This window comes from Kogia breviceps, chromosome 7, assembly GCF_026419965.1.
Source record: "Kogia breviceps isolate mKogBre1 chromosome 7, mKogBre1 haplotype 1, whole genome shotgun sequence".
NCBI classification, from domain to species: Eukaryota; Metazoa; Chordata; class Mammalia; order Artiodactyla; family Physeteridae; genus Kogia; species Kogia breviceps.
In genome coordinates, this window is record NC_081316.1 from 15578386 (window position 1) to 15605275 (window position 26890).

Consider the following 26890-nt stretch of genomic DNA (forward strand, 5'->3'; position numbering starts at 1 on the left):
GTGGGTGGGGTGGGGGCGAGCCGGCCCTGCCCAGGAGCCGGGCTACGGCGAGGACCCTGCAGGGTGGGGCTGCCGTTTGCAGAGCGTCCGGCAGGGGTCGGCTCGCCGCCAGCCCGGCCCCTCCTCCGAGCAGCTGCCTCAGCCCGAGGTAATCTCGGCCCCGCGCTTAGGGCGCGCGGGGCCGGGGGCGGAGGGACAGCTGCGGCCCCGCGGAGGAGGGGCGACGGGGGGACGGACCCGGGGCTGCGGGCGGCGGCGCCGCCGGGCCGGACTCCCGGGAATGCCCTCTGGGGGCGCCGCGTGGGGTGGGGCCGCCCGGCCCTGCAACTCGAGCTGTTGCCCCTGGTTAAAAATACCCCCTGTGCTGTCTTCTCCCTCCCCATCCCCCGCGGTGCCCTTCCGTCCGGGCCCCAGCCCTCCCCACCCCGACTGGCGCTGGCCCCTCCCCGGGGACAACTGCCTTTTACTAATTTGTCCTCTCGCGCAGTTGGCCCGGCGTCTGCGGAGGGAGGGGCGGGGAGACACCGTGAGTTAGAGAGATAGTCTGAGAAGGTGCCCGAGAGATAAAGGGAGGGCTGAGAGGAAGCGGGGTTGGAGCCCGAGGAGGAGGAAGAGAAGGAGCTGAAGGAGGGAGGGAGGGAGGGAGGGAGGAGGGCGGAGGGGCCGCGGGAGGAGGGCGGGGAGGAGCGCTCTTCCTGGTTGGGCCCTGTCCTCAGCTGCCACCGGGGAAGCCAGCCGCAGGGACCGCAGCGACCCCCCGAACACTCCTCCCCCAGGTAAGGAGGTGGGTGGCCGGGCGGTGTTCCCGGAGCCTGGCCACTGCTCCCGGGCTGAGGGGCTACCTCTACCCTGGGCTCTCTGAGTGCCTGGGACTGGGGTCGGGGGCTGGGGAAGCTGCACAGCTCCGGCGCCCGCCCCAGCCTGCGTTCCTCACTGCCTCCAGGGCCCGGGCTGCGCTGGGCTGGGGGAAGGACTGAGGCCAGCAGCCCTGATCATTCAACCTGTCTCAGGAGCCTGGGGAGGGGGACCCCGACTGCCTGGAGTACTCAGCCCCCAAGCCAGGGAAAAGGGGCCAGTGTACAGGAGCTCGGCTAGTTTGAGGAGGGGGGTTACAGGCAGGCTAACAGTCAAAGAGGCCTTCCCTGGGGTCTCCCACCTTCCTGGTTCCTTGTGTTATTATTTCGGGCTCTGCCCTTCCCCAGCATGACTGGCTTGACCACAGGACTGCAGACCCAGGACAATGGGCATCTGGGAAGAGAGGTGGTAGCACTGGGTGGGGGTAGGGAGATGGTGGCCAGCATATCTGGGGGGATGGGAAGCCCCCTCTCCAGGGTTCTGGGAGCAAAGGGAGGTGGCAGCCCTGATTCAGTGAGAGGAGCAGTGAGGGGGAGAAACCCCAGGTCTGGGGAGGAAGGATGGCAGCGGGCTGGAGAGCAGTGTTAGCAGACAGGAGCCCCAGCTCTAGTCCTGGGAAGGCCTGGGTTCTGAGCAGGCCCATCTCTCCCACAGGATGGCTGAGGAGGTCATCACTCCGGTGTACTGCACCGGGGTGTCTGCACAAGTGCAAAAGCAGCGGGCCAAGGAGCTGGGCCTGGGCCGCCATGAAAACGCCATCAAGTACCTGGGCCAGGATTATGATCAGCTGCGAGCTTACTGCCTGCAGAGTGGGGCCCTCTTCCGTGATGAGGCTTTCCCCCCAGTGCCCCAGAGCCTGGGCTTCAAGGACCTGGGCCCTAACTCCCCCAAAACCTATGGCATCAAGTGGAAGCGTCCCACGGTGAGAGGGGCCACCCTGGGTGGGATTCAGTGTACCCTCTTCCTGGGTGAGGAGTGGGAATAGGACTCCAAGGTCCCTAGAGTGGGGTCTGGGATGGCTGGGTTCCAGTTTCTAGGAGGGGCTGGCCCAGAGACAGGACTCTGGGTCTCTTGCAGGAGCTGTTCTCAAACCCCCAGTTCATCGTGGATGGAGCCACCCGCACAGACATCTGCCAGGGATCACTGGGTAGGCCCTGGGGCGTTTTGAGTGTTCTTCCAAAGTAGTTCCCTATACCCATTCCTTCCTGCACTGCCTCAGCCCCTCCCTTCTGCAAGCCCAAGCAGGCTCTGGCTATCAGTGCTGGGGCTGGTTTGCCCAGATTCCTGGGTCTTTTCTGTAAGTTGAGGGGCACCCTGCCCAGGGAACCCCAGCTTCTCCCCAGCATGGCACTCGTGTGCACCCTTGGGCGCAGACTGGTAGAGCAGGCCTGACGTGGCGCTTTCCCATCCCAGGGGACTGTTGGCTGCTGGCGGCCATCGCCTCCCTTACCCTCAATGACACCCTCCTGCACCGAGTAGTTCCACATGGCCAAAGCTTCCAGGATGGCTATGTCGGCATCTTCCATTTCCAGGTGAGGAGCCCCACATGCACCTTGAGCGAGGGGGGTGAGGGAGAGAGGGGTAGCAGGCACTGGAGGTGGTGGGGACACTGAAGTTAGGGTGGCTCAGGGCCACACCTTGCAGGGCCAGTCCTCCCTCTCGAAAGTATTGTATTTGACCTCTTGATTCCATCTCCGATCTGTCATGTGTGAGAATCTGTCATGTGTGAAACGGTCGGGCAGGTATTTCGGCTGGCAGTTTTCCTGGAAGCTTGTGCACATCGGGGGAAACAAGTGCTTAGAAGAGTAGAAAGAGCTCTGTGTTATATCCTGTGGGACAAATCCTTTTCCTCCTCAGGGTCTCAGTTTCCCTATCTGAGAAACAGAGTGTTCTTCTGGGGAAAACCGACCAGCACATGTGGCCATCTACACCCTTGGCATCAGTCCACCCATCCACCCACTCCCAACTCCGCCTGCACTTTGGCAATCGCCAGCCTCTTAGACAGCCTTGCAGAAAAGAAAGACTTGGGATTAAGCCTATTTAAACCAGCGTTTCCTGATGTTGTTTGCGCACAGGGCCCATTTTTCAAATCACACTGATGAATTCTCAGTAGGCTGGTTTTGGGAGAGACACACCCCCAGGAAGCCTGGATGAGAATCTCTGTCCCCGGTGTCCTCTCCTTCCGCCTAGCCAGGGAGCCCCTTGCCCTACCTCGTCCTCACCCGCCTCGGCGCCTACGGCTTGACTTACAGGACCCACCGTGCGGTGGCAATTACTTTGGCCAACTGCGGCACCTGCCAGCGTTTGCCCACCGGGGCGTGGCCTCGCTGCCCTTTCTCCACCCTCTCCCCTCACTCCTCCAATCCGCTCCTCTCCGGCCTCTGATTGGCCCGTTCACTCCCTCACAGGCAGTGCGGTGGGCCCACCTCCTCCCCTCGCCCCCTTGTTCCGAGAGCGCACACGCACAGCCCCGTGTATGCAAGTGTCTCGTAGCACTGAGTCACTTTTGGCCTCGGCGGGCCGACTCCTACCCTTCTGGGAAACTTGTCCCTCAAGGCATCTATGAAGCAAACCACAGACACACATACACACACACACACACACCCCACACACACACACCCCACACACCCTGGCCTAGAATGGGGAAAGGCAGGGGTCATGCCCTTAAAAGGTTGAGAGCCAAGGCCCAAGGGCTTTGCAACCTCTCCATACCTAAAGAGGCACCTTGGTCTGTTTCAAAAAATATCAATGCTGGCCTAAAAACTACCTTCCTAATCTTCTTTAGTTTTCCCATGAGGAAAGCGTTGCTTTTCCCTTTTGTGGAGAGGGAAGGTGAGGCTCAGAGAGGCGAACTTGCTCAGATCCCGTGTCTAGGATATATGACCTAGAATCAGGTATCTAGTAAGTGGGAGAGCTGCTGAGGCTTGAGCGCAGGCCCAGGGGATCTAGAGCAGGTACTCACTATGCTCCTCTTCCCCCAGCTGTGGCAGTTTGGGGAGTGGGTGGACGTGGTGGTGGATGACCTGCTGCCCACCAAGGACGGGAAGCTGGTGTTCGTGCACTCTGCCCAAGGCAACGAGTTCTGGAGTGCTCTGCTGGAGAAGGCCTATGCCAAGTGAGTAGGGGCCCAGCGAGAGCTCCAGGCCACCCCCAGAGTGTGGGGTCCCGCTTGGTGCAGGGTGCTGACCTGGGCCTCCCACAGGGTGAATGGCAGCTACGAGGCCCTTTCAGGAGGCAGCACCTCCGAGGGCTTTGAGGACTTCACAGGTGGGGTCACCGAATGGTACGAGCTGCGGAAGGCGCCCAGCGACCTCTACAGCATCATCCTCAAGGCGCTGGAGCGAGGCTCCCTGCTGGGCTGCTCCATTGATGTGAGTGCGCTCCATCCTGTGACCTGAGTCTCCTAGTGGTTCCCTCTCCCTACCCAGCCCAGCTTCAGACTTGCTGCAGGCTTGGCTCCAGACCCCATCCTTCACCTCACACCATCCCCGGATCCTCAGCCAGCCTCGTCCATCACTTCAGTCCCATCTTCCACCTCCATGCCTGGCGTCATCCTGGTCCCCAAAACCTCAGACCTCAGCTTGTTTTCCTGACTTCAGCGCCATGTTCCTGTCATCGAAGGCCTCGCCTGTCTGCTCTCCAGTTCGCAGCCTCAGACCTCAGCTCCTTCCTCGTTCCAGCTCCCGTGGGCCCCCGCTTCTTCACGTACTCCATTCACTCCCTCAGTTGCTTTTCTCTTCCCACGACTCATCCTCAGACCTCCTTCATCCTTGATCTCAGCCTCCACCCCCACCATCACTGCATCCTCCACTCTAACCCCTCCCCCATGCTCTTCCCCAGTCCTACCCAACCTTACTCTGTTCTCGGCCCTCTTCTCCGCCTCACTGCGTCCCTCCACACAAGGTCCTCTGAGGACCTCGTGGCTCTGTGGTGAGGGGAGGGGCTACGCATGGCTGTATGTATGTGTTCATGCATGTTTGCACAGGGTCTGGCTAGCTCTGGCCAAAAGCAGTGTCAGTGGGATGCCCAGACCCCACCACCAGTGGTAACATTGGTGGAGTAGCAGGCAGCACCCCTTCCAGGGGCTGAGATGGGGTCAGGGTTCCTGCCTGTCACTTTCCATAGCTGTTGTGTGTGCGAGGGAACGCCGAGACTCGGGGCTCATCACGTGACCGGGGATGGGAGCACTGGCCATAGTATGTGTGTCTTTCTGCAGATCTCCAGCATTCTGGATATGGAGGCTGTCACCTTCAAGAAGCTAGTGAAGGGCCATGCCTACTCTGTGACCGGGGCCAAGCAGGTACTGCCCCACGTGGAGGTCTTCCCTGCAGGGCGGTTCCCGCTTCCTTGTCTCTCTGGCCCGTGGCCAGGGCTGTGGGAGAGGCCGACTCTTCCTTTGACCTCCTGCAGCACCTTTTCTCTCTCCTGGGGACTCTCATCCAGAGATGTTTATCTTGTGCCACCCTGACTTACTCTAGTTCGTGCACATAGCTGCCTTCCTCAGCACGTTATTCCCCATCAGACTTCTCAGCTGTGCTTCCCGTGGTGGGTGCTAGGTGCTGAGCTGGGCTCGGCGAGGGTGAGGTGGAGGGAAGGGGTACTAAAAATGTGTGCCAGAAGCAGGCACTGATGGGATCTCTGGGGAACAGGTGAACTACCAGGGCCAGATGGTGAACCTGATCCGGATGCGGAACCCCTGGGGCGAGGTGGAGTGGACAGGAGCCTGGAGTGACGGGTGAGGGGCTGCAGACGCTGGCCAGGGAGGCTGGGGGAGGCTGTTCAGTGCCACTGGCATTTCTGCTGGGGGCTCTGCCAGCCCAGGGTGGGCTCGGGATTGGACAGAGGGGCCCATCTGCATGTGACTGGGTCTGAGGACTGCCCTGACAGAGCTCAGGCTGTGCGGGCCTCTGTGCCCAGCCTGTCAGCATCCTCAGGGCATGTGACCCGGCCCCTATAAGACAACCCCTGGGGCTGGAATCTCTGGAGTTGGCCCGGAGGAGGCCTCCTGACCCGGGCCAGAGGGGGACAGGCCCCAGGGACAGAGGCTGGGCAAGTCAGTGGCCGGCAGCCCCTGGCAGTGCCCTTTCCCCACAGATCCTCGGAGTGGAACAGAGTAGACCCTTATGTTCGGGAGCAGCTCCGGGTCAAGATGGAGGACGGGGAGTTCTGGTGAGCAGCCCCCTCTTCAGTCTGGCCGTTCTTGGGGACAGGCACCCAAGCTCCCAATCCCCCCAAACCCAGCCGTGCCACGTCCCTCGGTGCCCTGGCTGGGGGCCCTGGCTCACCTCAACCGCCCTCCCCCTGCCCCAGGATGTCCTTCCGAGACTTCATGCGTGAGTTCACCCGCCTGGAGATATGCAACCTGACGCCCGACGCGCTCAAGAGCCAGAGGTTCCGCAACTGGAACACCACCCTGTACGAGGGCACCTGGCGGCGGGGGAGCACCGCGGGAGGCTGCCGCAACTACCCAGGTGACCTGGCCTTGAGGGCGCAGGGGGCCGGGGTCTGGGCCCTGCTGCCCCGGACATGTCTTCTCTCTGAGCCTCAGTTTCCTCGCTTGTAAGGTAGGGGTAGTTGTGCTGACCTCGCGAATTTGCTTTGAGGATGAAATATTGAATGTCCTTGTAAATTCCAAAGAGCCACATCTGATTCCCTTGCTGGGGTCTGAGCCAGAGCGCTGACAAGGGGAGAAGGCTTTGCTGCTGTCCAGCCGCCTTCCTGTCACTCCTCATTCCGAGACCTTCCTCCTGGCCCACTGTCTCCCTCCTTGATTCTGTCACCTTTCCCTGGGCGTCTAGATCCATGGGGTATCCTTCCTCTCCCATCTTGCCTTCTCTTCTTACCAGGCTAGAGTCCTCATCCTTACCAGGTTGGAGTCACCATTTTAATCTTCCCCCTGCAACAACCATAACCCTAGTTGAACCCTCTCCACCGGCTCCAGAACCGCTGACTGCGCCTGGAGAGAAGTTACACACCCCGGGCGGTATTTTCCCTGTAAATTCACAGACGCAAACCTCAGTCGTACACTTTGCACGACCCCAGCAGCTCCTATGAGTACGTTCCCACTCTCTCCTCAGACCTGCCTCCACTGTCACTCTCATCTGATTTCATGGGACACCCGTCCCATTCCCACCCCCAGATCCCCCAGCCTGTCTGGACCTGTGCCCGCCTTTGCTGCCTTGCCGCCCGGGACAGTGGCAGAACTGTCCCTGCTCGTGGGGACCCCCCACCTCTCTCCAGACTCCCTTCTCCCTCACTCTGAAAGCCTCCTGCTCCTTCATCTATCACCTCTCACTCCGTGTCATGATGAGAGGACTGCCTGCCTCAAAGCAGTCGCCTGTCTCTCGACCCACTCCGCCGCCCATTTCTCTGCTCCCCTTCAAAGTGAAATTTCTCAGGAGTGCTGCCCTCGGCTTCCTTGCTCGCTTCCAGTTCAGTGTTTAACCCCCTCCAGTCCAGCTTCCACCCCACCCCGGTGCTGCAGCGTCTCACTGGCCAGCTTCGGCTGTGCCGCGTCCACCGCTACAGCTCTGCTCTCATGACCTGCCCCCTTTAGCAGTTCTCAGGCTGGCTCACAGCCCTCTGTTTTCAAGCATTCTTCTCCCTCGCAGGGATCTAATTTCAGTTTTTCCCCAAACAGATGACCACTGTTCCCTGTACCACTTATTGAGAAGTCTATCCTTTCCCTGCAACGCCAGCCCCGTCATACGGTTCCCACGAATGTGCGGGTCTGTTTCTGAGTTGCTTTTCTGTCCCTTGGCCTATCCCACTGCCAAGAGTGCATTGGTTTAGTAGCTATAGATTTATAAGTCCTGAAATTGGACTGGATGAATTCCTTCGTCAAGAGTCTCTTAGCTCTTCGTGCTCTTTGCTTTTTTTGTTTTTCTATGTGAATTTTAGGATCAGTTTACCAAGTCCTACAAAAAGCCCTTTTGAGATTTTACTTTGGAATTGGATTGACTCTGCAGACCATTTTGGGGAGAATTGACATCTTTACAATTTTGAGTCTTCTTATCCAAGAATGTGGTATATCTCTTTATTTATTTAGGTCTTCTTTACTGTCTTTCATCATAAAGGGCTTATACATCTGTTGAGATTTATTCCTAGATACTTTATCATCTTGTTGCTGTTGTAAATGGTATCTCTTTTAAAATCACCTCTCCCAAGTAGTTGCCGATACTGTAGCATGCAGCTGACCTTTTAAGTTTATTCTGTATCCAGCAAACTTGTTAAACTGTAGTTAACTTTACTCATTTTTCTGTAGATTCTTTTTGCTTTTCTAACTGACAGTATAGCATCTGAAATAGTGATGAATTTGTTTCTTTTCCAATTCTTATTATTTTTGTTGCATTTTCTTGTTTAATGTGCTGGCCAGGCCTGCAGCATGCTGACTAGCACTGGCTATGTCCTGGTATTACCCCTCTCTCAAAGGAAAAGGGTTTTTTTTGTTTGTTTTGGGGTGTTTTTTTTTTGCAGTATGCGGGCCTCTCACTGTTGTGGCCTCTCCCGTTGCGGAGCAGAGGCTCTGGACACGCAGGCTCAGCGGCCATGGCTCACGGGCCCAGCTGCTCCGCGGCATGTGGGATTTTCCCGGACCGGGGCATGAACCCGTGTCCCCTGTGTCGGCAGGCGGACTCTCAACCACTGCGCCACCAGGGAAGCCCTGACATAACTTTTTTTATACAATAATTTTACATCCATGTTCATGACTGAGGTTTGCCTATAGTTTTCCTTTCTCATACTTACCTTGTCTAGTTTTGGTATTGGTGCTGTATTTGGCTGGTAAAGTGAACTGGGAAATGTTTTCTCTTTCTCTGTTTTTAGAAGAGTTTGCGTAAGGTGGGTATGATTTTTTGCTTGAATGTTTGGTGGAACTGGTCTATAAAGCTGTCAGGCCCGCTGTTTTATTTGTGTGAAGATTAACTTTTGTTATTGAGTATCTTTAATGGTGATTGAATTATTCAGGTCTTCTATTTCTTCTTGAGACTACTTTGATGAGTTTTATTTTCTAGAAGTTTATCCTTTGCATCTTGTTTTCACAATTATTAGCGTGAAGTCATGCTTAATGAACCATACCTCATCTGTAATGATATCATCTCTTTTATTGATATTGTTGCTTGTTGGCATTGTCTCTTTTGTTTTTATTAATCCTGTGAGGGGTTTGTCAATATTAGTCTTTAAATAGAAATGATTTTTTAACTTTATTGATCCTTTTTAGTATTTTTTTTTCTATATTATTAATCTTTGCTTTCTTGCTTGTTATCTCATTCCTCTGCTTTCTTTGGATTTATTTTTAGACTTTATTTTATGATGTCTTTCTTTTCTTTCCAGTTTTATTGTGATGTAAGTGACATTCAGCACTGTATAAGATGCACAGCATAATGATTTGACTCACATACATCATAAAATGATGACCACAGTAAGTTTAGTGAACATCTGTCATCTCATATAGATACCACATTAAAGAAATAGAAAAAATGTATTGTGATGAGCACTCTTAGGCTCCTAGGGTTTACTCTCTGCACAGCTTTCATATATAATGTATAGCAGTGTGAATTCTATTTGTCAGGTTGTACATGGCAGCCCTAGCACTTATTCACTTTAAAACTGGAAATGTGTACCTTTTGACTACCTTCATCCAATTCCCTCTGCCCCCACCCCTTGCCTCTGATCCCCACAAGTGTAATCTCTTTTCCTATGAGTTTGTTTGTTTGTTTTTGAAGGGTAATTGAACTACAACGCTATGTGAGTTCCTGGTCCACAACATAGTGATGCGATATTTCTGTACATTTAAAAACGATCACTACAGTAAATCTAGTTGTCATCTGTCACCATACAAAGATATTACAGGGCTTCCCTGGTGGCGCAGTGGTTGAGAATCCGCCTGCCGATGCAGGAGACACGGGTTCGTGCCCCGGTCCGGGAAGATCCCGCATGCCGCGGAGCGGCTGGGCCCGTGAGCCATGGCCGCTGAACCTGCGCGTCCGGAGCCTGTGCCCCGCAAAGGGAGACGCCACAGCAGTGAGAGGCCCGCGTACCGCAAAAAAAAAAAAAAAAAAAAAAAGATATTACAAAACTACTGACTATATTCCCCACACTGTACAGTTCATATCTGTGACTCATTTATTTTGTAATTGAAAGTTTGTACCTCTTAACCTCTCTTACCTATTTGTTTTCTCTCTCTCTCTCCCTCCTCTCTGGCAATCACCTGTTTGTTCTCTGTATCTCTGACTCTGTTACTGTTTAGCTCTGTTTGTTCACTTGTTTTGTTTTTTTTTAGATTCCACATATAAACAAAATCATCCAGTATTTGTCTTTTTGAATTAGTGTTTTCATTTTCTTTGGAAAAATACTCAGGAGTGGAATTGCTGGATGTCATGGTAGTTCTATTTTAAATTTTTTGAGGAATCTCCATAGTGAGGAATTCCATTTTGAGGAATCTCCATGTTCTCCACAGTGGCTGCACCAATTTACATTCCCAGCAACAGTGCACAAGGGTTCCCTTTTCTCTACATCCCTGCCAACACTTATTTGTTGTCTTTTTAATAATAGCCATTCTGACAGGTGTGAGGTGAAATCTCATTGCGATGTTGATGAGTTATGTTGAGGATTTTTTCATATGTTCGTTGGCCATCTGTATGTCTTCTTTGGAAAAATGTCTATTCAGTTCCTCTGTCCATTTTTTAATTGGGTTGTTTGTTTCTTTGTTGTTGAGTTGTATGAGTTCTCTGTATGTTTTGGCTATTAACCCCTCATCAGATATATCATTTGCAAATTTCTTTTCCTGTTCAGTAGGTAGTCTTTTCATTCTGTTGATAGTTTCCTTTGCTGTGCAAAAGCTTTTTAGTTTGATGTAGTCCCATTTGTTTATTTTTGTTTTTGTTTCCCTTGCCTGAGGAGACATATCCAAAATAATATTACTAAGACCCATGTCAAAGAGGATACTGCCTATGGCTTCTTCTAGAAGTTTTATGGTTTCAGGTCTTACCTTTAAATCTTTAATCCATTTTGAGTTTATTTTTGTATATGGTGTGAGAAAGTAGTCGAGTTTCAGTTTTTTGCATGTAGCTGTCCAGATTTCCTAACATCATTTATTGAAGAGGCTGTCTTTTCCCCCATTTTATATTCTTGACTCCTTTGTCGTAAATTGCCCATATAAGTGTGGGTTCATTTCTGGGCTCTCTCTTCTGTTCCATTGATCTATGTGTCTGTTTTTGTAACAGTACCATACTGTTTTGATTACTATAGCTTTGTAGTATAGTTTGAAGTCATGGAGTGTGATATCTACAGTTTTGTTCTTCTTTCTTAAGATTGTTTTGGCTATTCAAGACCTTTTGTGTTTCCATACAAATCTTAGAATTATTTGTTCTAGTCCTGTGAAAAATGTCATTTGTATTTTGATAGGGATTGCATTGAATCTGTAGATTGCCTTGGGTAGTATGGTCATGTAAACAATATTAATTCTTCCAATCCATGAGCACAGTATATCTTTCCATTTGTGTCCTCTTCAATTTATTTTATCAGTGTCTTATAGCTTTCCAAGTACAGGTCTTTTACCTCCTTAGTTAGATTTTTTCCTAGGTATCTTATTCTTTTTGATGCAATTGTAATTTTATGACTTCTTAAATTAGACACTTATTTCATTAATTTTTTTTTCTGTGTATGAACCTAAAATGATAAATTTCCCTCCAAGTGTACCTTTGAGTTACACAATTTTGATATGCAATGTTTTCAAGAATTGTAATACCATAAAGTTCACACTTTTAATGTGTACAATTCAGTCATTTTAATATGTTCACAATGTTGTGTGATCATCACCATCACCTAACTCCAGAACATTTTCACTGTGCTCAAAAGAAACGCTGTATCCATTAGAAGTCACTCCCTAGCCCTCTCACCCACCAGCCCTGTAACCACTAATCTAATTTCATCTTTATAGATTTGTCTATTCTGGAAAGTTCATATAAATGGAATCATGCAATATGTGGCCTTTTGTGCCTGGCTTTTTTCCCTTAGCATCGTGCTTTCAAAGTTCATCCATGTTGTAGTGTGAACAGTACCTCATTTCATTTGTAGGGCTGAATAATATTCCATGATATGGATACACCACATTTTGCTTATTCATTCCAAAGTTGATGAGTTGTTTCCAGTTTGGGGCTATTATATGAGTAATGCTGCTCTGAACATTTATGTACATGTGTTTGTATGAGCATATGTTCTCTTGGGTCTAAAGTAGGAGTGAAATTTTTAGGTTGTATGGTAACTCCATGTTTAACTTTTTTTTTTTTTTTTAAAGAATATGTTGGGGGTAGGAGTTTATTAGTTAATTTATTTATTTTTGCGTGTTGCGTCTTCGTTTCTGTGTGAGGGCTTTCTCTAGTTGTGGCAAGTGGGGGCCACTCTTCATCGCAGTGCGTGGGCCTCTCACTATTGCGGCCTCTCTTGTTGCGGAGCACAGGCTCCAGACGCACAGGTTCAGTAGTTGTGGCTCATGGGCCTAGTTGCTCCACGGCATGTGGGATCCTCCCAGATCAGGACTCAAACCCGTGTCGCCTGCATTAGCAGGCAGATTCTCAACCACTGTGCCACCAGGAAAGCCCATGTTTAACTTTTTGAGGAACTGTAAACTGTTTTCCGAAGTGGCAGCCATTTTACTTTCCATTTTACATTCCTCCTAGCAATGTATGAGGGTTCCAATTTCCCCACATCCTCATTAACACTTATTGTCCAACTTTTTTATTATAGCCATCCTAGTGGGTGTAAAGTGGTATCACATTGAAGTTTTGATTTGCATTTCCCTAATGACCAATAATGTTGAGTATATTTTCATGTATTTATTGGCCATTTGTATATCTTTTTTGGATGGTCTGTTCAAATAGTTTGCCCATTTTTAGATTGGGTTGTCTTTTCATATATTCTTTATATATATATATCTTTATATATTCTGGATGTGAGCCTTATGAGGTAGATGGTTTGTATGTATTTTCTCCCATTCTGTGGGTTGTCTTTTCATTTTCTTGATAGTGTCCTTTGAAGCACAGAAGGTTTTAATTTTGATGAAGCCCAATTTTTATTTTTTCTTTTGTTGCTCATGCTTTTGGTATCATAATCTAAGAATCCATTGCCAAATCCATGGTCGTTTATCTTTGTGTCTTCTTCTGAGAGCATTATGATTTTAGCTCTCTCATATTTAGGTTGTTGATCCATTTTGAGTTAATTTTTGTTTATGGTATAAAATAGGTACCCAACTTATTTCTTGTGCTTGTGGAAACCCAGGTGTCCTAGCATCATTTGTTGAAATACTATTCTTTCCCCATTGAATGGTCTTGGCACCCATGTCAAAAATCAATTGGCCGTTTATGTATGGGTTTACTTTTGGACTCTCAGTTCTGTTCTTTTAGTCTGTATGTCTATTTTTATTCCAGTACCACACTGTTTTGTTTATTATAGATTTGTAGTAAGTTTTGAAGTCAGGAAGTGTGAGTCTTCCAACTTTGTTCCTTTTCAAGATTGTTTTGGCTTCTGGGCCCCTTACAATTCCATATGAATTTGAGGATCTGCTTTTCACTTCTGTGGGAAAAGGTTGTTGGAATTTTTTTTTTTTTTTTGGCGGTACGTGGGCCTCTCACTGTTGTGGCCTCTCAGGTTGCGGAGTACAGGCTCTGGACGCGCAGGCTCAGCGGCCATGGCTCACAGGCCTAGCTGCTCCACGGTATGTGGGATCTTCCTGGACCAGGACACGAACCCGTGTCCCCTGCATCAGCAGGCGGACTCTCAACCACTGCGCCACCAGGGAAGCCCTCTTGTGATGTTTTTATCTGGCTTTGGTATCAAGGTAATGCTGGTCCCGTAGAATGAGTTAGCTTATCAAAAGAAATAGTAATGTAAATAAGAAATCACATAGAATAGTAATTAAAGCACTGTGTACCTATATTAAAAAAGAAAGAACTGACAACAATTGCCTAATTTTCCACTTTAAGAAACTAGTAAATGGGCAAACTAAACCCAAAGCAAGCAGAAGAAAGCCAAATAAATGAAACAGAAACAATAGAGTAAAATCAATGAAACCAATAGTTGGTTCTTTGAAAAGCTCAGCAAAAAGTGCAAACCTTTAGCCAAACTGAACAAGAAAAAAGACAGAAGACTCAAATTACTAAAATCAGGAATTAAAAAGAGAACATCACTATCAACCCAACAGAAATAAATGATTTATAAGAAAATACTGTGAACCATTGTATGACAACAAATTAGATAACCTAGATGAAACTGACAAATTCCTAGAAAGAAACAAACTATGAAAATTGACTCCAGAAAAATATAAAATCTGGATAGACCTGTAACACTTATGAGATTGAATCAATAATCAAACCTCCCAGTTATTATTTTTTGTTGATTTTTAACTTAATTTCCTTGCAGTCAGAAAATATCTATATGAGATCATAGGTTTGAAATAAACAGAAGGTGTTGCTATGGCCCAGCATGTGGTGAGTTTTCATGAATATTCACGTGTTCTTGAAAAGACTGGCTAACATATATTGTGTTACCACTCCTGTAAATATTTTAAATATAACAACCTGCTTAACTTTCACACTGACCCTATGAGGGATGTACTACATTATCACTATTTTACAGATAAGGAAAGTGAGACACAGAGTGATTAAGCAGTTTGCCAAAGTCAATAATAAGTGGCAGAGCTGGGATTTGAACCCTGTCAGTGTGAACCTGGAATCTGTTCTCTTGACCAGTATACTGTTCTCTGAATGTTAGGGGCAATCTTCTATAATTGTTCATTATATCAAACTTATTGATTACTTTGTCTGCTTAATCTATCCATTATTGGAAGAGGGATAATAAAATCTCACACCATCTTTCTGGCTTTGACAATTTCTCCCTTTATTTCTGTCAGTTATTTTTCTTTGCATATGTTGAGCTAGGTGCATCAGGTTTTAAATTGTTATAAGTTCCTAGTGAATTAAACTTTTTTTTTTTTACTATCTAGTGACCACCTTCATCTTTAATAATTCTTTTTACTTTCAAGTCTGTTTCAGTCTGTGTTAACATGCTGTTGCAGTTTTCTGTTAGTTACTACTAGTACTTTTGTGGTATGTCTCGTTACACCGTTTGATGTCCGATCTTTCTATAGCTCAGTGTTTTAGTTATCTCTCATAAATAGCATATATCTGATTTTTTTAATAGTTGAATTTGGAAAACATTGTCCTTTGATTGGAAAGTTTAATCCATTTACATTCTTAGTGATTACTGATATATTTGTATTTATTTCAGCAGACTTACTATGCAGTTTTGATTTGTCCCTCCTGCTATGCCTTCTTTTGGATTGAATTTTTTCTTTTCTCTCTGCTAGTTTTTCCCTCTGTGAGTTTGGAAGACAAAAGAGCTTGCTTAATAAATTCCAAAGTTAGTTGATCAGTATCTTTACCCTCCACCTGAATAATGTAAAGACTTGAGAGTATTTAAGTTGGATCACACCCTCCCTTTGTTCAATCTTCTGTCTTTAGCTAGTATTTTAATTCTTAACAGTTTTCTGCCTGTCCTAAATTAAGCATCATCATCATCCCCATTATTTGGTATAGCCCATATTTGTTTGATTACCCACATAATATCAGTATTTTTGCTCACTATTCTCATGAACGGTGAGACCTTTCATCTGAGATCATTTTCTGTCTGTCTGCAATATATCCTTTTGAATTTCTTTTACTGAGGGTCTTTTGGTGATAAACTTTCTCAGTACTTGTATAAAATGCCTTTATAGTGTGCTCATTCTTGACAATTCTCTGGATATAGAACTCTGAATTGATATTACTTTCACTTCCCTGAATATGCTATTACTCCACTCTGCTTCCACTGTCACTATGTGAGTTGGGAGTCTGTCTGTCTACCATGCCTTCTGAAATGGTTTGTCTTTTCTCTCTTTTAAGATTCTTTTTCTTTGATATTCTACAATTTGACCATGATGTGTTGAGGTGGGGATTTCTTTTTATTATGCTTTGGATTTGTCGAGCTCCCCGTGTATGAAGATTGATGTCTTTCAACAATTCTAGAAAATTGTTAGCCATGATCTTTTAGAATATCACCTTCCTACTCTCTTTATTTTCTCCTTTTGGAATGCCAATCAAATGTAAGCTGGACCTCCTCAATCAACCCTCCAGATCTCTTAACATCTCTTAAATGTTCCATCTCTGAATCTCCCTGGATTGCATTCTGGGTAGTTTCTTTAGATCCATTCTCAATGCACTAATTTTTTTTTTTTTGCTGTTGTTTAATCCTTCCAACAAATACATAATTTCACTTGAAAAATTTTTTTCTGGAAGTGTTAATGGCTCTTTTTCTAATCTGTTTATTCTCGCTCATATATTCAAGCATCTCATTTATTTCTTTAAGTATAATAAGCCTAGTCTTTCATATTCTGTGTCTGATAATTTCAGTATCTGAAGTCTTGGTGAGTTGTCATTCGTCGTTGTGGCTGCTCATTCTCAGCCATCATGAGGTTCATCCATTGTGGCTGCTGGTTCTCAACCTTCTGAGGTTTTTGGCTTATTTGACCTAGAAGTTTTATCTTCAGGAGTTGTTTGAGTTATTGGATGAAGTTAAGTTCCTCTAGTGTTTCTGCCAGTCACCTGGGATACTCCCAACCCAGGACTCTTAAAAATAAATTTTCTCCTTAAGGTTTTTTTTTTTTTTACCTCATAGGCAGCATGGCTGGCTTGTGGTTATAAATCCTCAGAGAATGTTTCACTTCCTCCCAGTGGTTTTATTTTTCTTTCACACTTATGCTGCTGGCATTCCTCACGGGGCTTCCAGTTTTATGGCTGTGATCTCCTACTGGACCTTATCTCCTGCCCCTGAGCCCAGGCAGGACTCAAGATCCCTAGGAGTCTGCAGAAATCCTTTCACATTATTTACCTTTCATGGCTCCCAGTTTCCATTTTATAAAATAGCTTTATTGAGATATAATTCACATACCACATACTTCACCCATTTACAGTGTAAAATCCAGTGTGGCCTTTACTATATTCACAGAGTTGTGCACCCATTATCATATCAATTTTAGAACATTTTCATTACCCCCAAAAGAAAACCTGCACCCCCTGGCTCTTACTCCCAAGCCCCTCCTCCCTCTCATTTCCAGGCTACCACTAATCTACTTTCTGTCTCTATGAATTTGCTTGTTCCCAACAATAATTTAATATAAATGGAATCATACAACACATTGTCCTTTGTGACTGGCTTCTTTCACTTAGCATAATGTCTTCAAGGTTCATCCATGTTATGTAGCATGTGTCAGTACTCCATTCCTTTTAATTGCTGAATAATATTCCATTGTTTGGTTATATCACATTTTGTTTAAATTGGGTTGTTTCTACCATTTGGCAATTATAAATAATGCTACTTGGAACAGTCACATGTTTTTTTGTGTGGGTGTATGTTGTCATTAATCTTGGATACACACACACACACACACACACACACACACACACACACTCTCAGAGGAGTGGAATCGCAGGGTCATATGGTAATTCTGTGTTTTACCATTTGAGGAACTGCCAGACTATTATGCAAAGTAGTTGCACCATTTTACGTTCCCACCAGCTGTGTGTGAGGTTCTGATTTCTCCACATCCTCGCTTATTTTTTTTAAATTTTTTAAAAAATAAATTTATGGGCTTCCTTCCCTGGTGGCGCAGTGGTTGAGAGTCCGCCTGCCGATGCAGGGGACATGGGTTCGTGCCCTGGTCCGGGAAGATCCCACATGCCGTGGAGCGCCATGAGCCATGGCCGCTGAGCCTGCGAGTCCGGAGCCTGTGCTCCGCAACGGGAGAGGCCACAACAGTGAGAGGCCCACCTAGCACCAAAAAAAATAAAATAAAATAAAATAAATAAATTTATTTATTTTTGGCTGGGTTGGGTCTTTTTTGTTTGTTTGTTTGTTTTTGTTTTTGTTTTTGTGGTACGCGGGCCTCTCACTGTTGTGGCCTCTCCCGTTGCGGAGCACAGGCTCCGGACACACCGGCTCAGTGGCCATGGCTCATGGGCCAAGCCGCTCCGCAGCATATGGGATCTTCCCGGACCGGGGCACGAACCCGTGTCCCCTGCATTGGCAGGCGGATTCTCAACCACTGCGCCACCAGGGAAGCCCTGGGTTGGGTCTTTATTGCTGTGCGCGGGCTTTCTCTAGCTGTGGAGAGTGAGGGCTACTCTTGGTTGCTGTACACAGGCTTCTCATTGCAGTGGCTTCTCTTGTTGCAAAGCACAGGCTCTAGGCGTGTGGGCTTCAGTAGTTGTGGCACGCAGGCTCAGTAGTTGTGGCTCATGGGCTCTAGAGCACAGGCTCAGTAGTTGTGGTGCACGGGCTTAGTTGCTCCGCGGCATGTGGGATCTTCCCAGACCAGGGCTCAAACCCATGTCCCCTGCATTGGCAGGCGGATTCTTAACCACTGTGCCACCAGGGAAGTCCCCACATCCTTGCTTATTATCTGTCTTTTTGATTAATGTTAATTTTGTATGTGGGGAGGGGGAAATGTAGGACTTATTGGTGCCTTTAAAAAGAAGTTTTGGGGCTTCCCTGGTGGCGCCGTGGTTGAGAGTCCACCTGCCGATGCAGGGTACACGGGTTCGTGTCCCGGTCCGGGAAGATCCCACATGCCACGGAGCGGATGGGCCCGTGAGCCATGGCCGCTGAGCCTGCACGTCCGGAGCCTGTGCTCCGCAACGGGAGAGGCCACAACAGTGAGAGGCCCGCGTACCGCAAAAAAAAAAAAAAAAAAAAAAGAAGACGTTTTGCATATTCTATCCGGTACTTGGTTGTTTTAGTCAGGAGGATTGTTCAGGCAGCTGAATCACTGAATTGCCAGAAATGCAAGTCCCCCTCAGCCCTTGCAGCTCAGTGGCCTCCTCTCAGACCCTGCTTTCTCTCACCCTCTTCTAAGTCCACACAGCAGCCACCTTCTTTTTTTTTTTTTTTTTTTTAACATTTATTTATTTGGTGGCGCCACGTCTTAGTTGCAGCAGGTGGGTTCCTTAGTTACGGCAGGAGGGCTCCTTAGTTGTGGCACGTGAACTGTTAGTTGCAGCGTGCATGTGGGATCTAGTTCCCTGACCAGGACTCGCACCCGGGCCCCCTGTACTGGGAGCACCAGACTTAATCCACTGTGCCACCAGGGAAGTGCCTGCAGCCACCTTCTAAAATCCTGATCCAATCATGCCCCTCCCAGTGCAAACCTGTCAGGGAGTCCTTTTGCTCTTTGATTCAGTCCACACTTCTTATCACCGACTCTGCTTCCGCCAACGTCTGCCAACCTCCCTGGATCCCCTGTGCTCACTGGAGCCCCAGGTGTGGGTCTTTTCTTCTCCCTCTGCCTAGGCTTCCCAGGGCTTCCCCTTCAGGTCTCAGCTCAGATGTCACCTCGAAGATTCCTTCCCTGCCCGCCCAACTTCAGCTTGCTTTCTTTGTAATTGTTCCATTAACTAACCTGACTTGTTCATGCTTTGCCTCCAGTTCGCCCTGGAATGGGAGTTCATGAGGGCAGGGACCCTGTGTGTCCCTGTGGCACATCTGTCACTTGGCACACGGTGGCCACAGTAATATTTGTTGAATGAATGAATGAAAACATGGGGGAGGGAGGGAAGGCTTGGGGGGACTACTCTGCTTCTCCTCTGATCCCACCTCCCTACCTCCTGCAGCCACCTTCTGGGTGAACCCCCAGTTCAAGATCCGGCTGGAGGAGACGGATGACCCGGACGACGACGACTACAGGGCTCAGGAGTCAGGCTGCAGCTTCCTGCTCGCCCTCATGCAGAAGCACCGCCGTCGGGAGCGCCGATTCGGCCGCGACATGGAGACCATCGGCTTTGCTGTCTACGAGGTGAGCGAGCGGGCGGACTGCCCAGCACCCGGCAGAGAAAGCGGCCTCCCGGCGAGCTCCGCCAGGGGGCGCCAGGGGCGCTAGAGGACAAGGCGGCGCCCGCCCATCCTGAGCCGCCTGGGGCCAGTCACACCCCTGAGGCGCGCAGCCCTAGACTGAGCCTTTGGGAGGCACCTGCTGAGCCCCTCCGCCAGGACTGGGGCAGCCAGAGGCCTAAAATTCATCCCGTGTAGCAGCAGGAGGATGAGGACGATGTTTAGCTAGGGGAGGGGAAGATTCCGGGATTCTCCCCTGTCCTTAGAGGCTGCATGGCTGCTTGGGGGCAGAGGTATCTCCTGAGCTGACACCTGGGACTTTGACTTTGACTTTTCGTCAAAAGACTTTGACGAGTTTCAGAAAGAAGTGGGCAAGGGGTCCTCCCTGAAGGAGTAGTGAGCTCCCTGTCTTGGAAGTATGTATGCAGAGGCTGGCCATGGCGGGCCCTGCTTCACGCACTGTACTCAAGACAGAAACTTCTGGATCTCCCTGGTGGGGGTAAAGGACAGTCGCAGCCGCAGCCCAGGCCCACAGCCCCTTGTAGCAGGTTGGGGTGGACCTCCGATGTCCCTGGGCTGGAGGACTCTGCAGTTGGCCGCTGCGGAGGGCAGTCCTGGAGGCTCTGGTTCAGAGCTGAGGTGCGGGGCATTCCAGGGACAAAGAGGGCCCTGCCTGGGCCTCCCTCCTGGGGTCCTGGGGTCCCCCTCTGGCATGAATACAGGTCTGGGGCAACACTGGCCCCTGTCCAGGACCCTGTCTCCTGGTCTCCTTATCCCATCATTTTCATCTTAAGAACTCAGGGGCTTCCCTGGTGGCACAGTGGTTGAGAGTCCGCCTGCCAATGCAGGGTACACGGTTCGTGCCCCGGTCCAGGAAGATCCCACATGCCGCGGAGCGGCTGGGCCCGTGAGCCATGGCTGCTGAGCCTGCGCATTCAGAGCCTGTGCTCCGCAACGGGAGAGGCCACAGCAATGAGAGGCCCACGTACCACAGAAAAAAAAAAGAAAAAAAAAAAAAAAAAAGAACTCAGGGCCGCTGCCCAGCAGACACCACAGCATCTGCCCCTGGGCCAAGCAAGCACCTCTAACTTCCCTCGTCTCTCCGGCAGGTCCCTCCGGAGGTAGGTGTGGCATCTGACTCGCCTGGATTTACACAGCCCTGAACACACATGGCCCAACGGAGCCCAGAGGGAGCAGGACGCGGCAGGCGCACACGTAGAGAGCTAAGGAGTCTCCTCACGGGGGCTAACTCAGCGCCCCCACCCCCTGCCCGCTGTTCAGTGGGCAAAGCAAACACTGTCCTGGGGGTCAGAGCAGGTAATAAGTAAGGGAGCTGGATTTGAACCCTGGCCCTCAGAGCCCCACCTGACACGCACCCATGAGGCTCTTCCTGTCTTACTGTTTACACTGAGGCCATCCGGGGTGCTGGTTAGGAGCAGGGTGGTAGTGGGCTGAGTGTTCTGTAGCCTTGAGCAAGCTGCTTAGGCTCTAAGCCTTGGCGTCAGTGTCTGTAAAATGAGTTGTCATGAGCGTTCAGTGAGGTGACATGTGTAAAAAGGCCCTGCAGTGTCTGACACAGGGGAAGCTCCGGGTAAGGATAATGAGAAAGTTATTTCATGGTGTCACGGTATCTACATTCACCTCATGGTGTCTCCTCCCCTCCACCCGGTGCAGTAGGCAGGGCTGTTCCCCCCATTTTACAGGTGAGGCAACAAGCGCTATGACTTGTCAGGGTCAGGTAGCCTGTGGGTGACTGAGCCGTGACACAGCTCTCCAGCCGCTGGGCCTGAACCTGGAGCCTGGGGTCTGGGTCTGGGTCTGGGTCTGGGTCTGGGTCTGGATCTGGGTCTGGGGGCAGCTCCTAAGGGTGGGCTGAGCGGGCAGCTGCAGCGCCCGCTCCCTCCTTCCCTCCCGCCAGCTGACGGGCCAGCCGGCCGTGCACCTGAAGCGGGACTTCTTCCTGGCCAACGCGTCCCGGGCGCGCTCCGAGCAGTTCATCAACCTGCGGGAGGTCAGCACCCGCTTCCGCCTGCCGCCCGGGGAGTACGTGGTGGTGCCGTCCACCTTCGAGCCCAACAAGGAGGGCGACTTTGTGCTGCGTTTCTTCTCAGAGAAGAGCGCTGGGACCCAGTGAGTAGAAGGCCCCCCAAAACCGCTCTCTGCGCCCCCCCCCCGCCCCTCCTGCCCCCCCCCCCCCCCCCCCCCCCCGCTGACTGGCCCCCTGTCTCCCCACCCTCTGCAGAGAGCTGGACGACCAGATCCAGGCCAATCTCCCTGACGAGGTACGTGCCCTGCCCCCACCAGCCACCCTCCTCCTCTCCCTCACCCTGGGTGTCCTGTGCCCTGGGCTGGCAGCGCAGGGCCCCTCCTGGCAGGAGCCGAAAGAGTAATACTAATCCCTCATTTGCCCAGCACTTGACAGTTTGCAACGGACTTTGTGATAATGATGGCACAGGGTCCCTGGGTTCTGGCTCTCTGCTGGGTCTGTGCTGAGCTCTTTACCTGGGTCACCCCGTTTCCTCCATAACAGCTGTGTCAGGGTGCTGTCACTATCTACCCTCTCCGTGGGAAACTCAAGTTCAGAGAGGTTAAGGAACTTGCCCAAGGTCGTGCAGCAGGGAATCAAAGCCTCACTGTTCATCATTGAGCTGCACTTCACCCTCCACATGCAGGCCACAGAGGCCTGCACAGGGATAGAGTAGGGGCCAGTTTCCCGTTTTACGGATGAGGGGAGTGAGGCTCAGGTGAAGTGACACATAGCTGACGAGTGGTCCCAGCCCTGCCTCCAGCAGCTGCCCGTGCAGGGGCCAGGCTGGGGTGCCCCTGACCTGCTCTCCCCCGCTTCTCCATCCAGCAAGTGCTCTCAGAAGAGGAGATTGATGAGAACTTCAAATCCCTCTTCAGACAACTGGCAGGGGAGGTAGGCTGGGCGTGGTGGACGGGTGCTCGGGGGCACCGAGGGGCAGCCTCTCCCCAGAGTGGGCGCCATCCTCCCTCTTCCCCCAGGACATGGAGATCAGCGTCAAGGAGCTGCAGACCATCCTCAACAGGATCATCAGCAAACGTGAGCATCCCTGAGTGGCTGCTCTCCACCCCACGTCCTGCTTCCCAGCCCCCCTACCCCCCACCTCCATTCCTCCAAACTCCAGAATCCAGCCTCTGCTCCCACCCTGGGCTGAACCCAACCCCTTGGTCTTCGTGGGTGGGGCACCCTCCACCACCTTTCTGAGCCCTGCTCACCCCCTTTTTCCTCCCAAACTCCTCATGCCGTCTTGCTGTTCTCCGTGCCTGAGCGCTGTGCCTGGTGTAATTAGAGGCTTAGCCGGCTGACAGCGCCTTAGGGCCAGTGTGTGGGGCCCCCTTCCTCCCAGAAGGCAGGTGGCCGGCTTCACTCCCCAATGTGCAAAACTGAAGGCAACCGCCCTTCAACCTTCCCTCTGCCCCCGCCTCTGACCTCTCACCTCCGACCTCTGTCCATGCTGTTCCCTCAGCCCAGAACCCCTCTCCTGCTCTTCTCACCCTTCGGGGCCTGCAGCAAACCCCACCCCTGCCGTGACCACCTATGCTGCACGTTTCTACTGTGTTTCTTTCACTTCTATTTAGCGCTGTTCCTTTTCACTGGGGTCTAATGGTGGTGTTGGCGTGCCTGCTGGGACACCGGCTTGACTGCTAAAATACCTTAAACTCTCTTTTCTGATGAGGGAAGCAATCCTACACACCTCCTAGCCTAGAGTTTACACACCAGGGGACAGGAGCGGTGCCCCCCGGACCCTTGTCCCACCAGTGTGCCCAGCACGGGGCAGGCCCAGGAAGCTGGCTGGGTTGAGGTGTTGGGACTGGTTTTTCTTGCAGACAAAGACCTGCGGACCAAGGGCTTCAGCCTGGAGTCCTGCCGCAGCATGGTGAACCTCATGGACGTATCCTGCCTTTGCTTTTGCCTCCTGAGCCAGGCTTTGCGTTGGGACCTAGGCGTGGGGAGAGCCCTGGGTGACCCACCCCAGGAGCAGCGCAGAGAAAGGGACGAGTGTGGACAGACCAGTTCCTTCCTGGCATCTTCCCATTGATCGGGGTGGGGCGGGGACCGAGGCACAGGCCTGTGTTGAGTGAGAGGCGGGCAGGGCCTCATCTGCAGGAGACCCTAAAGCTGGTGCTCTGTTTGCGCCCCTCCCAGCCACCCCGATTCAGGCCTGGCCCCAGGCGGCTGTCTGCGGGCTCCTGCCCCTTCTCCCCTCCCCCTCCTCGTCTTGCTCTCCCCGGTGCTCACTCACCAGTGCCTGGTTTAAGCTGTGGAGTTTTCTTCTTAATGGCCGCCCAGCGTGACGGCAACGGGAAGCTGGGCCTGGTGGAGTTCAACATCCTGTGGAACCGCATCCGGAATTACCTGGTAGGTGGTCCCTGCTGGCAGCACCCTCCCCTCCTCTGCAGCCTCAGTCACGGCGGGCGGCCGGGCTCCAGCTCCCAGACCAGCCATGTGGACTAGGCCCTTGCCCTGGGTCTGCCTCTCCGAGCCCACGTATCCCAGTGGCTGACCCCCTTCGGGCCTCTCCCCTGCACCCTGGGCAGACGGGAAGGGCTGGATGCTCGCCAGGCCCTCACCCTCTGCCCCCCACCCCCACCCCTCCAGTCCATTTTCCGGAAGTTTGACCTGGACAAGTCGGGCAGCATGAGTGCCTACGAGATGCGGATGGCCATCGAGTCTGCAGGTGAGGCCTGAGGGCTGGTGGCACTCGTGGAGCCCCAGGGAGATGGCCCTGGCTCGCTTCTCTGACAGCTACCCAGGGCGGTGGCCCACCCACCTTTTTCTCCTGGTGACTGAGCCAAGCGCTTTAGCAGCATTTCCTTTTGTTCTGACTGCAGCCTGCTGAGGATAGGGTCTTTTATTATCCCATTGAGCAGAGAAGAGTGCAGCTCAGAGAGGGCTAGTGACTGGCCTGAGGCCACACAGCCAGGGAGGGGTGGCGATGGCCTCCAGAGCTTCCACACGGAGCAGTGCAGGGCTCATCCTCACAGTCCCACGTCAGGATGAGGCCAGGGCCCTCATCAGGGTTCAGAACAAATGAAACTGGACCCTGGGCCCTGATGGCCAGCACCTGCTTCCCTGGGGCAGTCTGGGTCCTCAAGCTCCCTCTGGACCATCACTTGCCCAGCTCCTGGCCCTGCCCGGGAGGTCTTCATGCCCCGCCCCCAGCCCTGGGGCTCACCCTGCCCAGCCTCAGTCCCCCTCTCCACCCCCTCTGGCCCGGCTGCACCTCCCTGGCCCTCACCTGCTCTCCTGCGCCAGGCTTCAAGCTCAACAAGAAGCTGTACGAGCTCATCATCACCCGCTACTCGGAACCCGACCTGGCCGTGGACTTTGATAACTTCGTGTGCTGCTTAGTGCGGCTGGAGACCATGTTCCGTGAGTGTCCCCGTCGGCTGCCCCCTCCAGCTCAGTCCCCAGCTCGTCCCCAACGAGGGTCTCGGGGAGGTGGGGTCCGGGCAAGCTGAGTGCCAGGCGACAGGGAGTTGGGTGAACTCTGGAGGGGGCTCTCGAGAAGCAGGAAGGGCCGCTCCCCGGCTGGGAGGGTGAGAGAGCTTGCGGCGCTGTGGGGACGTGGGGGTGAGGCAGGAGGTGGGGCCCGGTCCTGGCCCTGCCTGAAGGTCCCACTGAGTTCTCAGCCCCATGTCATCATTTCTTGCACACACAGGGTTTTTCAAGACTCTGGACACGGATCTGGATGGAGTCGTGACCTTTGACTTGTTTAAGGTGGGGCTGTCCTCCGGTTGAGTTGGGGAAGGTGCTCGGGACAGTGTTTTCTTACCCTCCTGGGGTGGATGGAGGCTGTGGCCTCAGCGCTAGCCCTAAGGCCGGCCACCTGGGTCCTGCAAAGACACGCTTGGGTGTCTGGGTCCTGGGAAGGATGGGCCAGACCCCTGGAGGCCTGTACAGGAGCCAGCAGCCTGGGCTCCCAGGGGTCGAGTAGGTAAGAGAGTGCCTCGCCCCCCTCCCACCTGCCCTCAAGGGGGTGAGGAGATGGCGACTCCTGAGCCATGGAGCTGGAAGGCCGGACTTGGGGTTTCTGCCCTGGCTGACCCCTCTCTCTACGCCCTCTGCCCGGCAGTGGTTACAGCTGACCATGTTCGCATGAGGGGCTCTTGCACGAGCCCCTTGCTCTGCTTCTCTGCCCTCCTCGTCTGCCGAGCCGTGCCTTCCCGCCACGCCACGCCAGGCCACACCAGCTGCAAGTGCCTTCCTTGGAGCAGGAGGCGGCCTCTTCCTCCTCGTCCTCACCTCCCGGCCGCCCCGGTTCATTTGTTCTGGGCACAGCTGTGTGGCCCTCCCTGCCTCCACTGGCCACGGGCTCAGACGGACTCCCCCAGCCCCTCTGGTTGCCAAACCGGGAAGGCAGCTTTTGCTAGTTCCTGCCTCAGGATTGGGCCCCAGGCGGAGCTGAGGGCCCAGGCCTCTGGACATCCTGATGTGTCCCCTCCCTCCCTCCACAGGCCACCCATTCCGCCCCAAGCCCACCACGCCCCACCTGCAGACTTTAAACTATAACCACTAACTCTGCACAGCCTGCCGTCCAGCCGTGCGGAGCGCCCTCCCAGCTGGGGCCTCCTCCGCAGGGCTGGGAATGAATGCCTGTTCCTTCCTGTGCCGAAGCCAGTGCCCCCCTCTGCCCCACGTTCCCCCCGGCCCTGTCCCAACTTGCCGACCAGGAGCCGCCTGGCCTGCGGGGTGGTCAGGCCTTCCCTCCCTCCCTCCCTCCCTCCCTCCTTTTTTATACTGGTGATTTTAAAGGGGCCTCTGTGGGGACTGAGGTACCACCTATGGGGGTGCCAGAGGCACCTGGGCCTGGGATGGGGCAGTCTCATGTTTCCATGCAGAGAAACCCCAAAGAATAAAGGAAACGGCCCCACCTTTGACTCTGGAGTGTGTTTCTGCCTAAACCTGCTGCCCAGGAGGGCACAGCAAGCCTTGTCCTGCAGGGACTGCTCAGGGCCTCACACCCGCCCCCTGCCCTGCCCTCCATTGCCTTCCCCATCGCCCTGGAGGCTCGCACCTCTGCTGGAGTCCTGGGCATCTGGGAGGGGAGGATGGGGCCCCCGCTGCAGGGACAGGGCCATACTGCTGAGGTCC

General features: G+C 51.9%; 1 protein-coding gene across 1 annotated transcript; it reads left to right on the forward strand.

Annotated features, from left to right (window-relative positions):
* The first annotated feature begins 690 nt into the window (after positions 1–690).
* Positions 691–26671, forward strand: CAPN1 (calpain 1). The gene is made up of 22 exons (XM_059069209.2): positions 691–776; positions 1510–1777; positions 1933–2002; positions 2269–2387; positions 3837–3970; positions 4058–4226; positions 5072–5155; positions 5505–5590; positions 5950–6024; positions 6166–6326; positions 19554–19735; positions 20880–20891; positions 21689–21900; positions 22013–22052; positions 22625–22690; positions 22777–22834; positions 23623–23687; positions 24086–24154; positions 24395–24473; positions 25052–25168; positions 25458–25516; positions 25872–26671. Exons 2-22 carry the CDS (start codon positions 1511–1513, stop codon positions 25896–25898), a joined length of 2151 nt encoding a protein of 716 aa, XP_058925192.1. The 5' UTR covers positions 691–776; position 1510; the 3' UTR covers positions 25899–26671.
* The last annotated feature ends 219 nt before the right edge of the window (positions 26672–26890 follow it).

Coding starts and splice junctions, on each gene's coding strand:
- CAPN1 (XM_059069209.2), top strand. CDS start 1,511: ATGGCTGAGGAGGTCATCACTCCGGTGTACTGCACCGGGGTGTCTGCA. Junction 2,003..2,268: donor CATCTGCCAGGGATCACTGG/GTAGGCCCTGGG, acceptor TTCCCATCCCAG/GGGACTGTTGGCTGCTGGCG. Junction 24,474..25,051: donor GATGGCCATCGAGTCTGCAG/GTGAGGCCTGAG, acceptor CTCCTGCGCCAG/GCTTCAAGCTCAACAAGAAG.